Source organism: Stegostoma tigrinum, chromosome 11, assembly GCF_030684315.1.
Source record: "Stegostoma tigrinum isolate sSteTig4 chromosome 11, sSteTig4.hap1, whole genome shotgun sequence".
In the NCBI taxonomy this organism is placed as follows: domain Eukaryota; kingdom Metazoa; phylum Chordata; class Chondrichthyes; order Orectolobiformes; family Stegostomatidae; genus Stegostoma; species Stegostoma tigrinum.
Genome location: NC_081364.1, coordinates 20,177,084 through 20,192,084, shown reverse-complemented (window position 1 = coordinate 20,192,084; position 15,001 = coordinate 20,177,084). Strand labels below are relative to the sequence as shown.

General features: G+C 41.6%; 1 protein-coding gene across 1 annotated transcript in view; it reads left to right on the top strand.

The window, feature by feature from the left end:
- The window catches only part of stab1 (stabilin 1), a 258,505-nt gene that overhangs the window by 9,146 nt on the left and 234,358 nt on the right, over positions 1 to 15,001 (top strand). The window contains exons 3-4 of the mRNA XM_048547400.2: positions 2,548 to 2,666; positions 14,867 to 14,952. Coding sequence (XP_048403357.1) covers positions 2,548 to 2,666; positions 14,867 to 14,952 — 205 coding nt within the window. The remainder of the gene's footprint in view (positions 1 to 2,547; positions 2,667 to 14,866; positions 14,953 to 15,001) is intronic.

Below are 15,001 nucleotides of genomic sequence, written 5' to 3'. Positions count from 1 at the left end.
CCTACATCAATGCCTGAAGCTTACACAGTATTGGATGCTGCCAAACTACCTAAGGGGCAATTTCTCTATCAGCCAGTCTACACTGTGCAAATATAACAAGATTCGGATTTTACCAGCCAATTGAAAATGGGCTGCGAGATTTGAGGGTCATGTAAGTGGTGAAAGGAATCAGGAAAGATGCCCAGTATCTATACACCACCATGGGGTACTCCGAGAGGTGGGAATGGCAGAAGCTCAGCCATCTCATCAAAACTCACGTTCAAGCTTTGAGATCTAGGACTCTGCTACTCCCTCTGCAACTGGACCCTCGACTTCCTGAACTGCAGACAGCAATCAGTGAGGATAGGTGACACTTCCTCCATAATAATCCTCAACACTGCTGCATACTCAGTCCTTTACTATATTCCTTATACACTCGCGACTGTGTGGACTAATCGACTCTAACTCCATTTACAAATTTGTTGATGACACCACTGTAGTGGGTCAGACCTTAAACAACGATGAGACGGCGTACAGGAAAGAGATAGAGCGCTTAGTGGCATGCTGTAAAAACAACAATCTCTCCCTCAAATTCAGCAAAATGAAGGAGCTGATCATCGAGCTCAGGAAACAGAGTGGAGGACCTGTCCCTCTCTGTATCAATGGTGCTGAGGTGGAGGTGGTCAAGAGCTTCAAGTTCCTAGGAGTAAATATCACCATCAATTTATTCTGGTCTATCCATGTCGATGTTACAGTAAGAAAGCATACCAATGCCTCTACTTCCTCAGGAGACTAAGGAGACAATGACTGTTACCAATTTTTATAGAAACACCCTATCTGGATGCATCACAGGCAACTGCTCTGCCCAAACCTGCAAGAAATCACGGAGTTGTGAATGCAGCCTAGTCCATCAGGAGAACTAGCCTTCCATCCTCGGAAAAGCAGCCAACATAATCAAAGACCCCTTCTGCCTTTATTATACTTTCTTCCATTAGGAAGAAGATATGAACGTTTGAAAACAAAGACCAATAGATTCAAGAACAGCTTCTTCCCCACTGAAGTCAGACTTACGAACAGATTTCTGATGTATTAGAGCTGATCTTTCTCTGCACCTGTAGCTGTAACACTATATTCTGCATTCGGTTCTATTACCCTGATGAACTTATGTAAGCTATGATTTACCTGGCTAGCATGCAAAATAATACTTTCCACTGTATATCGGTACATATGACAATAATAAATCAAATCAAATCTCCAAAATCAGATGATGAATGTTCACTGTTGTCAGGAATGTTCTGGCCCAAATGATAAATGTTACATTTTCAAAGAGCAACATTTTCATGATTTCTCGTTGGAAATAAAGCATTACCTTTCACCAGGTGAAAGTCCTTCAAGCGCAAATCTTGCCAAATGGTACCCTGTGAACACTAAAACTCCTGCCATCAATTCCATGATTTCAGATTATATCTGACTACAAAAACATTGGTAAGCAGGCCTGTGGCTGTCATACAAGAAACTGTCAAAGTGGCGTCAATATTCAAAAATCTAGGGATTTCTATACATAGTCCTGCTAGCCTGGGAAAAGGGATTCACTAATTCAATGTGCAGGCTCTCCACAACTTTCTAAGGGAAGTTAAGAAAGATATATATGTGTAGTCCACAACAGGATGCTTTTATATATATGTATACATTTGTATATTTATACACACATGCATCAAAATAGATCTTTTTTGATGTTGATTTCCTGAGTGCTGCATATTATTTTATACTTGCAAAGATGTCGCTAAGGCAACATATGCAACCATCAGCAGGGAACCCTGAGCAAGCTAAGTTGTCTAGGATTTCAGGACCAGACACAAATTTTGATTCTTTAGGGAAGAGGAAGATGGTAATAGACATCTGACCGGGTCATTTTCAGGTGCTAATAGTGAAAGGTTATGTTGCATTAGCAGAGGTTTGTACTGTAGAGGAGCAGTTGGCAGTGAGGTAATCACATCATAGAATTTTACAGTACAAAAGGAGTCTGTTCAGCCCATCATGTCTATACCAGCTGCTGAAAGAGCTACCTAGCCAGTCCCATTCTCCAGGTTTTTCTCCATAGCCCTCTACATTCATCACTTTCAAATGTTTATCCAGTTCTCTTTTGAAAACCTCTTATGGAAACTGCCTCTATCGCTCTCGCAAGCAATGCATTCCAAATCCTACCAACTCTCTTGAGTAAAGAAGTTTCTCCTCATCTCACTGTCAGCTCTCCTAGATTATTGGTAAATAAAGGTAACGGGGAGACTTCCATTCGCTGCCTTTTTATGGGAAAAAAGTGATATTATGCTCAAAGTAAAAAATATTCTTCACAAACTTTTCAGTGTTAAAACTGTAAAGGGATGAATTAAAATCAATTTTTATTGAAAATCACTTTTTATTCTGAAATGTTAGAGTCTATCATGTGTACAGCTTATGAAAGCATATCGACACAATTTTCCTGTTCAGCAAAATAGGATGAAATGTGTGTAATATTCTTTCTGCACAGTATTTTAATAATATTATGTTTATGATATATTTACATTTAAGTTTCACTGTGGACCTGGGTGGAGAACAGCTGATTCAACAAGTTGGTTGTAGACACTTGTGCACAAAAATGGCCACAGTATTCAAATGTTGTGCAGGATTCTGGAGTCAGGACTGCCTAGGTGAGTAATGATTTTGTAAGCGAGAGAAACTAACCTATTACAGTGCTTTCTGGGTTGCAAATTATGTTAGAACTTTTTATTTGCATATACCATAACTGGTAAATTTAATCTCTTGTCCCACTTGATAAGAGCAGTTTTTTTGCTAATATTGGTGTTTTGTTTCTGGTAATATTAAGTAAATTGTTCAGTTTCTTTGAGCTAAGTTGCAAGTTCAATGTTCTTGAATTATTTCATAATGTAAATTGGGTTTTAGAAACAAATCAAATGCTAATTGTGTACAAATGGTATAAATCAATATAGAGCTTACAGCTCAGTGTTGATCACATTCTATCATTATATACATTGACATTCCTAAGGCTGACCTGCTTGCACTGAAGTTCCAGTAGCATAGCATTTCTGTTATTGGACTAGTAATCCAGAAACCTGGACTAATTAGCTCGGCACACAGGTTCAAATCCAACCACGGCAACTGACGAATTTAAACTGTTAATTAAACATCTGGAGTTAGAATTAGGGATGGTGACGTTGGAAACTACTGATTGTTGTCTGGTTCACAAAAAGGGAAGGATATCAGTGTGGCTGATTCTGAAGTCACCTCTGCCAGTTGAATCAAATCACTATGAAAAATTATAGCAAGAATATGATTGAGTGGGTCCTGTGCACTAACTCAGGGACACAAAGGCACACCCATCCCGCTGACTGTGCCAAGCCCTCCTCACTTACACCTGGGGATCAGTGCCAAAATTTGGAGAGCAGTCCTAAAGAATTAAAATAGTCATGGTGACAGATTTATACCCAGCTAGCAAAATCCTGGACTCCTTTCACATCTCTAGTATTTCTGTCCCATTGGAAGAAATACACAGGAGAGATGATGGCACAGTCAGCAGGAAGTGGTCCAGAGAGTCCTCAACATTGATTCCCAACTCTATAAAAATCTCATGCATCAAGTCAAAATATGGATAAAGTATGAAATCTCATCCTGATTACCATCCATCATCTTCTCACAGCTACTTAATCAGTACTCCTGTATGTTGAACACTGCTTGTTTGAAGAAACACTGAGTGCATCAATGGTGCAGAATGTATTCTGATTGAGGGATTTCAATGCCCACCAAGTGTATTTTAGTAACCACATTATTGATCAAACTAGCCAAGACCTAAAGCACATTTCTGCCAGACTGGTCCCATAGCAATTCATGACAGAACCAAGGTTTTGGAGTAGATTTGTAGCTCAGGTTGTGGGTGTTGAGGTTGGTTGGCTCGCCAAGCTGGTTTGTTGTTCCGCAGACTTTTCATTACTGTGCTGAGTAACATCATCAGTGCAGCCTCCGATGAAGCGTCAGTGTGTTTATCCACCTGGTTTTTAAACTCTGGAGCCCATTGGGCTGGATTGCCTCACTCCTGGTTTTCCTTAGTAGTGGAGTGTATATGGGGTCGAGTTCTATATGTTTATTGATGGCTTTCTTCATGGAGGGTTCTAGGAATTCCCATGCCTGTCTCTGGATTTTGATGTTGCCACAGTCAAATTGGTGGTTCTCCTTGTCCATGTGGATTGAGATGAGTCAGTATTGGTCATGTCTTTTTGTAGCCAGGTGGTGTTCATGTACACTTGTTAGTTTCCTTCCTGTTTGTCCGATGTAGTGTCTCTCACAGTCTTTGCAGAGGATCTTATAGGTGATATTCGTCCTGCCCATAGCAGGGAGTGGGTCTTTAGTTTGGGTGAGCAGTTGTCATAGGGTTGATGTGGGCTTGTGTGCGCCACTCTGATGCCCAGCGGCTGTAGGAGTCTTGTGGTCAGTTCTGATGTGTTCCTGATATCGAGTAGTGTGATGAGTGAGTCGGAGCATGTAGTATCTTCCTGATATTATTTGTGTAGGCATCTTCTGACCCAATTTTTTTGGATGTCCATTATCCTTGAAAACCTGGAAGAGGTATTCTTCTTCCTCTTGGCGTAGTTCTGTGTTGCTGCAGTGTGTTGTTGCCCGTTAGTGTTCACTCACAGCTTTGTTTGTGTGTGCTGGGATGGTTACTGTTGAAGTTCAGTACCTGGTCTGTGTGTGTGGCTTTTCGGTGTACTTTCGTTCGGAGTTCCCCATTTGTCTTGCGCTCTACCACGATGTCCAGGAATAGAACATAGAACATAGAACATTACAGCACAGTACAGGCCCTTTGGCCCTTGATGTTGTGCCGACCTGTCATACCGATCTCAAGCCCATCTAACCTACACTATTCCATGTACGTCCATATGCTTGTCCAATGACGACTTAAATGTACCTAAAGTTGGCGAATCTACTACCGTTGCAGGCAAAGCTTTCCATTCCCTTACTACTTTCTGAGTAAAGAAACTACCTCTGACATCTGTCCTATATCTTTCACCCCTCAATTTAAAGCTATGCCCCCTCGTGTTCGCCGTCACCATCCTAGGAAAAATGCTCTCCCTATCCACCCTATCTAACCCTCTGATTATTTTATATGTTTCAATTAAGTCACCTCTCAACCTTCTTCTCTCTAATGAAAACAGCCTCAAGTCCCTCAGCCTTTCCTCGTAAGACCTTCCCTCCATACCAGGCAACATCCTAGTAAATCTCCTCTGCACCCTTTCCAAAGCTTCCACATCCTTCTTATAATGCGGTGACCAGAACTGTACACAATACTCCAAGTGTGGCCGCACCAGAGTTTTGTACAGCTGCAGCATAACCTCTTGGTTCCGGAACTTGATCCCTCTATTAATCAAAGCTAAAACACTGTATGCCTTCTTAACAGCCCTGTCAACCTGGGTGGCAACTTTCAATGATCTGTGTACATGGACACCGAGATCTCACTGCTCATCTGCACTACTAAGAACCTTACCAGTAGCCCTGTACTTTGCCTTCTGGTTATGGGAGCTGATTGTTCTTCTCCTCCTCTCTGGTGAATTTTATTCCGGTGAAGGTGTTGTTTTTAAGTTTTTTTGTCTCTTCTAGTTTGACCCGTTTAATGATCACACCTTTGTCAACATTAAACAGACCAAACGAGAAGAGATACACAAACTTGTAAACAATACCCTCACTGGAATAAAATTCACCAGAGAGGAGGAGAAGAACAATCAGCTCCTATTCCTGGACTGAATTATTTGCAACCATTTTTGTGAGAAGTGTTGAATACATGATTCATTTAGCCATTTCTGATACTCTTCAGTTGTCAATTTTCAGCAAATCTGATTCATGTTATCAAGGCTGATGGCACTGGATACAGAACAGGCTAGTAAATAAACCACACTTTTTGATCAAAAGGAGAGCTCTAGTTCTTTGTTTCCAAACTACTGTATTGGAGTCATTTAGCTAAATGCACCTTGTGCATAAATTTGGTAGCAATTTGTATATAAAATGCACAGCTGTAACATATCAAATCTTCTTCCACGCCAACTTCTAAACTGTGCAAACTCTACCACCTAGAAAGATAAAGACAGCAGGTGCATTGCCACTTGTGTCATCCTGACTTGGAACTAACCTGTCAATCGTTTATCATTGTTATGGTCAGAATCCTGGAACTCTCTCCCTAACAACTCTGTGGTGTACCTAGATGTTAAGGACTGTAGTAGGTTCAATAAGTGGCTCACCATCACCCTTTCAAATAATGCCTTGAAGGATCCATCAGTAATTGCTTGAGAGAATGCACGGACATGGTATTTTTATCTATGCAGCTGTTAAAGGTAGGCTATAAGTAGGCATAGTGTAAAGCCATAAGACCATAAGACATAGGAGTGGAAGTAAGTCCATTCGGCCCAAGGAGTCCACTCCGCCATTTAAATCATGGCTGATGGGCATTTCAACTCCACTTCCCTGCACTCTCCCCGTAGCCCTTGATTCCTTGTGAGATCAAGAATTTATCGATCTCTGCCTTGAAAGCATCTAACGTCCCGGCCTCCACTGCACTCCGTGGCAATGAATTCCACAAGCCCACCACTCTCTGGCTGAAGAAATGTCTCCTCATTTCCGTAAGCCATAGACGTAAAGTCAACCTATTACCTCTCCTATACAGTTAGGTACAAGTAACATCTTTTAATTTCATAGATCATAGAATCCCTACAGTGTGGAAACAGGCAATTCAGCCCAACAAGCCCACACTGACCCTCAGAGCATCCCACCCAGACCCATCCCCCTACAACCAAACTAATCTACACATCTCTGGACACTATGGGCAGTTTAGCACAGCTAATCCACCATGCTTGCGTATCTTTGGACTGTGGGAGGAAAGACAGCACCTGGAGGAAACACACACGGACACGGGGAGAATTGTGCAAACTCCACACAGACAGTCACTTGAGGGTGGAATTGAACCCGGGTCCCTGGCGCTGTGAGGCAGCATTACTAACCACTGAACTACCGTGCTACCCCAGCACATGTAGTTGAAAACTGCTGAAGGAGAAATGGATCCAGCAGCACCCACCAACAAGCTGTGATCCAAAATAAATCAGGAGTGCTATGCTGCTGCCAAACACCATGAGCTTGATGTGATTTGAACATACAACCTCCTAATCTGGAGTCAGATACGCTACTGCAGTGCCACAAGCTCACACTTATTATATTCATTAACTATCTAACAATCATATCTAGCATACTTATCCACCAAGAAAAACAACCACTTTTAAGTCTATGAGTGATAATGGGAACTGCAGATGCTGGAGAATCCAAGATAATAAAATGTGAGGCTGGATGAACACAGCAGGTCAAGCAGCATCTCAGGAGCACAAAAGCTGACGTTTCGAGCCTAGACCCTTCATCAGAGAGGGGGATGGGGTGAGGGCTTTTAAGTCTCCTTCATTAAAGAAAATAAAGGTTTTATTGGATTATTTGCAAGAGAGAAGGTTATCACCTTAGTTACCTAAAGGCTTCTCAAAAATACAGAGTTTTCTGCGTTTATTTATAATCCCCAAACTCCTGAAGGCTCCTGTAATCTCAACTGTCAGCCTTGGTTCTGCTGATTGCCGTGATAACTTAACCATGTTGCCTGGATGTTTCAAGATAATAAAATGTGAGGCTGGATGAACACAGCAGGCCAAGCAGCATCTCAGGAGCACAAAAGCTGACGTTTCGGGCCTAGACCCTTCATCAGATGAAGGGTCTAGGCCCGAAACGTCAGCTTTTGTGCTCCTGAGATGCTGCTTGGCCTGCTGTGTTCATCCAGCCTCACATTTTATTATCTTGGAATCTCCAGCATCTGCAGTTCCCATTATGCCTGGATGTTTCAGTGTCTTTTGTCTCACGGCTCTGTGTGGCAGTGAATACTATGCTTAAAACAGGCTGTATTGTTATAACTTGGAAGAAATCAAGCATAGCTACAGCACTTATTTCAAGATCATAATGCACTTTAATTTTAACTCTACTAATATTAGGCCCTCTTGTCTCTCCTTCAAGGGGATGCAGCAATTACAGTTTTGAACATACTTTTTCTTCATAGATCAAAGTTTAGAGTGTGTAGTTATGATTTGGTAATTTGTGCACAAGATGCATTTAGCTAAATGACTCCAATAAAGTGGTTTGGAAACAAAGAACAAAAGCTTTCCTTTTGATCATAAAGTGTGGTGTGTTTACTTTGAAATGGAATTGTCTATGCCCACACAATAATAGCAGCATTGAAGTCTGACTGTTAGCTCTTTCTGGATTGCCAGTATCCAGAATTATTAGAAACAAAATCAGAAATTGCTGGAAAAGCTCAGCAGGTCTGGCAGCATCTGTGAAGAGAAATCACTTGACGTTTTGGGTCCAGTGACCCTTTCTCAGAACAGAATTCCTTCAGAATTATTGGACCTTGCATTTTGGTTTTTCCACTATTGGACAAGCTTTGCTTAGTGTTAGCAACAATAAAGAGAACCATTTGGAATTGGAGCCAAGTCAAGATGCTGCGGGAGAATAAAGGTTATAGGCATAGATTCTGAAATGTGTTTGTGATTTTGACTAGTAACATTGTGCTGGTTGTTTGGTGATGATGACTAGCAAAATGGCAGCTCCCACTTGTCAGTAGAGCTGTAGCTTCGTCCCAGTACTTCGTCACCTTGAAGGAAAGAACATTGTTTGGAGTCCATTTCCCTTCTGCACATCTGGGCTAACTGATTCTTCTGGATAATTGTATATGTTTGTTTGTGTGGAAGCAGATCAAATGCAGTTTGTAATTTCTGAAGAAGGGTCCCCACCCGAAACGTCAACTTTGACGCTGCCTGGCCTGCTGTGTTCCTCCAGCTCCACACTGTGTTTTCTGACTCCAGCATCGGCAATTCTTATCATCTCTGAACGTAGTCCATAACTTTGTTTAAAACAACACAGATACCAGCGTGTTCTGGGTAATTGCATGAGGTGTATTTGGTATAATGCCAGGCATTTGTTGAATCATTGAACTAGTGGCCCCTCTCCTGGATGCTTTCACAATTGCATGAAACTTTCTGCTAGACCACAGATTGAGAGATGCTAGGCCACTGATGTAATGTGCCAAATGCTGTTATATTTCATGTAGTCATGTAAATTCCTCATGAGGAACAGAGGCTATCACGGACAAACTACTCAGGTTCACTGAACTACATGTCCAGTTTCGTCCAGTTTCTCTATGGTCAGCTCAGCAGAAGTGTCCATCATTATTGCTAGCTTTGGCCACTTAGAATGAGCAAACAACCACCAGTAGCATGCGGCCCTCAAGGTGGCCAGCAAAATCAAGGTTGACATGGCACTACAGCACTTTAGGCCATTCCTGCGGTGTAATGACAACAGTGCCAGTGCATTTTGGATTTTGATGTAAAAGCCAGTTTGTGCCAATCTGGGCATCCAAATTTAGCCACCAAAAATAGCTCCTGACAAACTCTTTCATCCTCCCCACACCTGGGTGACCATAGTGCAATTGCTGTAGTGCCTTGTAAGGTGCGATCAGAGGGATGATCACCCTCATTCCCCATTGTAGACAGCTATTCTGAACCAACAATTTCCACTTTCAGGACACACGGCTTGAGTTCCCAGAGGCTTCTGCCTGATGTGTTGCTCTAACTGCCTGGAGTGTTGGTCTAACAGCCTGGATTTTGTGTCTGTATGAACTTACCAAGAGATATAGGGCTACCTCTGAAACAGGCTGGCCACCATTGACACGATCCCAGTGTACAGACTGAAGAGACGGGAGAGAACGATGGTCCAGTAGCAGTCATAAAAGTAGTGATGAAAGTTTCTCACACTGAAAATGATACTGATGGTCTCCTTTCCAGTTGGGCATATCTTATCTCTACACTCGTGAGAAAGTGCAAAATGAAGACAATTGATTTATCTTCTCTTTTGGGTTGGGTGAACTGCATCAATTCTGTAGAGTGAAGCATCACATGCCAAAGGCAACCCAGGGTCAAAATGAAGCAATATATCTGACCTCTCATGTATCTGTTTGAAAGTGACTCGCTGACAATCCAAATTCCATTTCCAAGACTGACCTTTGAATATAAGATTGTGTAATGACTTCAGAAGGGTCACCAACATTGGAACGAATATTCCATAATAATTCACAGGACCTAGGAAAGACCTTAATTGGGAAACAACAGGAGACCAAGGGGCATCCATGATTTCCAACAATTATCTTGGTACCTTTTGAAGCCCCTTACTGTCGATAATGTGCCCTAAGTATTCCATCAAGTTCTAGAGGGAGAAAAAATGTTTTAAACGCTGTGTACTTGCAGCCATTTTAGGGTCTTCTCCAGATCTCCCAAATGCTCTTTTTCCATTGAGGTAGTATTTTACTCCCTTTAGCCCACATAGGATTTGGTGCTTAAACATCTGAAATAAGGAGGAGTGAAAGAAGCCACGAAGACTCACAGTAGTCAACTCTGATGAAGGGTCTAGGCCCGAAACGTCAGCTTTTGTGCTCCTGAGATGCTGCTGGGCCTGCTGTGTTCATCCAGCCTCACATTTTATTATCGTAGTCAACAGGTGTTGAGGTTCAGCAGCCATTCCTGTCTGCAGGTGAACCTGGGAGAGATCTGTCTTCGTGTATTTTGCCACAGTGCCAGGCCAACTAAACAGATCTCCCATCAAGGGCAGTAGATATTTTTCTGCGCATAGCACTGGATTAGTATGTTTGAGGTTATGACAAATATAGAGCCATCCATTCTGTTTTAAAGTGGGCATGATCAGGAGTGCCCAATCACTTATCGTTACTGGTTCAAGTACACCAGTGATCACCAGTCTCAGCCATTCAACTTCTACTTTCAGAAGGAGGTCGTACAGAACAGTCTGTGCCAGCAGACCTTTGGGTTGGCTGTCTGGTTTCAATTTGAGTTGAACCTGAACTCACTTCCTTCAAGCTCTGCAGGTCTGGCAGCATCTGTGAAGAGAAATCGGAGTTAATGTTTCAGGCCCTTCATTAGATCTGGATCTGAAAGGTTAACTCTGATTTCTTTTCACAGATGCTGCCAGACCTGCTGAGCTTTTCCAGCAACTTCTGTTTTCATTCTGATTTACAGCATTTGCAGTTCTTTAGGTTCTCATTTCTTCAAGGGTGTCTTCAAAAACACTGTGGTATTTATTTAAGACGTCTTGTAGACTAGTGTCAGTCAACCGATTTACTCACAATGCCCCGTATTAATTCCTGTAGCCACGAGCACACAAATAAAGCTGAGTAATTTCCTCTCACAATATGGAGGGGTGGCTGAATGGTCTGGCTCTGCAGTTGCAACATCACCCTGACCACCATCTGCTCGATGTGTATCCCGAGCAGGATATTAGAATGGTTTAAGTGGTGATGTCTCTGCTTTAGTTTGTAAATTGTTTTGGGAATAAATGAAAATGTTGTCCCAGTTGTCCACTACCATTTTGATGGGTTTTGCCCAAGTTGGATGCAAAACCTAAAATTTATGCATTTCACCCTGGACCGCCAGAATGTTCAGTTTAAATTCTTCACCGGAGATGTTTGATTCATGAGTGACATCCGCATCTTCCTCATGTCCTGCAGCATGGACCTTCTTCCTTGGTTTTACGTGACTTTTCATTGGCACAGATTACTCAGGACTGCTCAGAATCCTGCAGCAGGCCTGAACAATGTGGCCTGTGCACAGTTCTTGTATTGGGCCTCCCTGCACCAGCAGTCATAGTTGGAGCATCCAGATCTGCCACATCTGTGGCAATCCTGCTGCTGTGCAGGTTTCTTTGGTGTGTCCACCATTTTATGTACTTGGGAACTTGGCCTGAACTGTGTAGCTTCTTTGGCTGCCAACCCCATAGACACCACAATGTCCAATGTGGATGTAGATTTCATCTGCCCCTATTGGGTGGCCCCATTTTATTGGCCACATACCATTCTCTCTTAAGGCCTCATCTAAAACATTTCAAAATTCATTGTTGTACAATGCATTTAAGGGTCGCGAAGATTTGAGTCATTGATTCCCTTTCCAATTCTTTCTTCTTGTGAAATTTAAACCTCTCTGCAATTAGTAGGGGTTCTGGGGAATAATGGTCCTCCAAACTATGAATGAGCCGTTGTATGTTATGTTTTTAGGGCAGTCTGAGCAGAGAAGGCTCCTAAGTAAATTAAAGGCTTTGCTAGGGTTGCGAGATGAGGAATACCAGTATTACTAATTTATCTACAATTCTATTTGTTTTAATATAATATCTGAATTTTTCAGTGTAGTGTTTCCAGTCTTTCAACCCTTTTTCAAAGGGTCTGATGGCATCAAGTTGGTCTGTCATTTTGTTTTTACCTTGGGATATACAATCAGCTCCTTTTTGCATGCAAACCCTTCTGAAATTCAATAATGTCTCCTTCGGTTTGCAGGTCTGCGCTGAATTGCAGCAGCTTTTCATAAATTAACTCTGAATGTGGGATTGTTTTCCCTTTCTCTGTCTCTGTGCCTGAGATGTGGTTTCCTCCTACGTAAAATTTGAATTTTCTCTTTGTTTAATATTTGGGAGCAAGGAATCTGCCACTTTTCCCCATCATTCTCTCTCTCTCTCTGTCTCTTGTACTGGGTATGATGTTGGGTGTGATTCCTGCATTGTTGGCCCAATGTCTGGATGCACCAACAAGTGAAAAAAACAATTATTTTTTCTTATCTCTTTCTCTCTCATGTTGACCGACCCCACTGCCCCTGCCAGTTGTCCTCTATCAAGCAGTTCCTGGGCTCCAGTTAGAACAAAAGAACATATGAACTCATTGCTTGCTGCAACCCAGTAGGTGGCTTTATTCCATAGCTGTGCTGTCTGTAAAAGCTCAATGCAAGTCTGAACAAGCCTGCAAACCTGGCTAATGATGAACCAGTGTTACTTGCCAATGGTCACACTGTCCCAGCATAACATATACCAAATATAACACATAACACACTCCTAATTGGTCAGAGAAGGTGGTGTTGAATCACCCTCTTGAACCATTCATGAGCTATCACTACACCCGCATTGTTGTTGTGAGATTGAGATTTTCCCCCAGTGTTTGGATAAAAATTGGAAAGAAATTTGCTCCCATATTTCTCTGTCCTTGTCTTTCTAGATGGTAGAGATCATGGATTTGGAGGGAGTGATTGTTTAGATTGGTGTTTAGGATGCCGATCAAATTGACTGCTTTGTTCTGAATGGTGTTTCTCTTCTTGAGTGTTATTGGGGCAGCATTCATTCAGGCAAATGGACGGTATTCCATTGTGCCCCTAACAGAGCTAAGCAATCCAGACTTGCACTTTGTAGATCATAGACTGATAACAAGGTTTTCTTTCAAGGAATCAGGGTGAGTTAGTCACCTCAAAGTTCCAAGACCAAAACTTTTTCCATCACTCCAGAACATAGTGGTAACCTCTCCCTGGCCCTCACAAGGCAAGTACTAGCTGTTAGATGGCCTTAGAGAATCGAATGCCTTTTTTCTTGGATACTGGAGTATTACAGTAATAAACAAGACAAGAGCAATACGAAATGGATTTACTAGGTAAAATAGTCAGCAATAATTATAATCCAGATGTTTTGTTCTTTTCCACTCATTACTTCCATGTATTGCTATATGTAACGCTATACCCTGCACTTTAGAATCTGTGCAAAGGAATGTCATAAAATAGTTCATATGGAAGGAAGACATTTAGGCCATCATCCTTGAGCTAGCCTTTTGAAGTAACTAGTGAATTAGCTTCGTGTCCTTGCTCATTCGCATAACTCATATCCTCCATTCTAAGTGATATTTCATGGAAATGTGTGTTTAAGTTTACTGCATTAATAGAACAAATGCTCTGTTTGTAGCAACCTTTTGAACCCTTGCTGTGTGTAATTTTGACAGCTGAACAATACCAATAATTAACAAAATACATTTCAGGTAACAATCTTTTGTGTTGAAATCAACAATATGTTATTTCTAGCATACAACTATTGCAATGTCAACAAATGTGCTACTGTACAATGTTGGAGAAACTCAGCAGATCTGGCTGCATCTGTGGAGAGAGTAACAGAGTTAACATTTCACGTCCAGTTTGACTCTTGTTTTGAGCTGAGAGGTGTTGGGAAACGTTTTGATAAAATATATTTTTGACAGAGACATAAGAGGAGCAAGAGGACAGATGGTGTAGAGGCCCAGTGCAAAGGACAGAGAGATTGCTAATGATGGTGAAAGAGAAAAACTGTTATAAAATGGGTATAAATTAAGGTGTGAAAGGGAGGGAATGGGTACTGTCTACTAACAGACAAGTAAGTCAGACACAAGCAAGGCTGTAGTTTAATGGGGGTTGGAGGATGGAATGTAAGAAAACCAGAAAGCAGGCATAATTCAGTCTGTTTCTGAAAATATGGAATTTGGTGTTGAGATCTCAAAGCTGTAAAATGCCTAAGCAGAAAATGAGATGTTATTCCTTGAACTTGTGTTGTGCTCCATTGTAATGATTGCAGAAATGTAAACATGGGAGCAAGATGGTTTATTAAAATGGTAAGCAACTGGGATGTCAGGATCATTCCTTTGGATGGAGCAGAGGTGTTCCGAAAAACAATTGCCCAGTTTGCATTTCATCTTGCTGATGTAAAGGGGACCTCATTGTGAGCAACAAATGCAGTAAACTAGATTGAAAGAAGTACAAATAAAACACTGCTTCACCTGTAAGTTGTGTTTGGAGCCTATATATTATTGTTTTACTACCAAATCAAGTTTTGAAAATGATCTGTTGTAGATCTTGCTTAATTCATTTTTTGATGCAAAATCTAAACACAAGTGCCATGCAAAATAATAACATGTTGTCTACCCTAGAATGCCCTGGTGGGTCAACAAACCCTTGCAATGGACATGGTACATGTTTAGATGGAGTTTCAGGGAATGGAACCTGCATTTGTGAGGTCAGTTCACACTTTTTAAGACTATATTCATCTAATTGCTTGGTATATT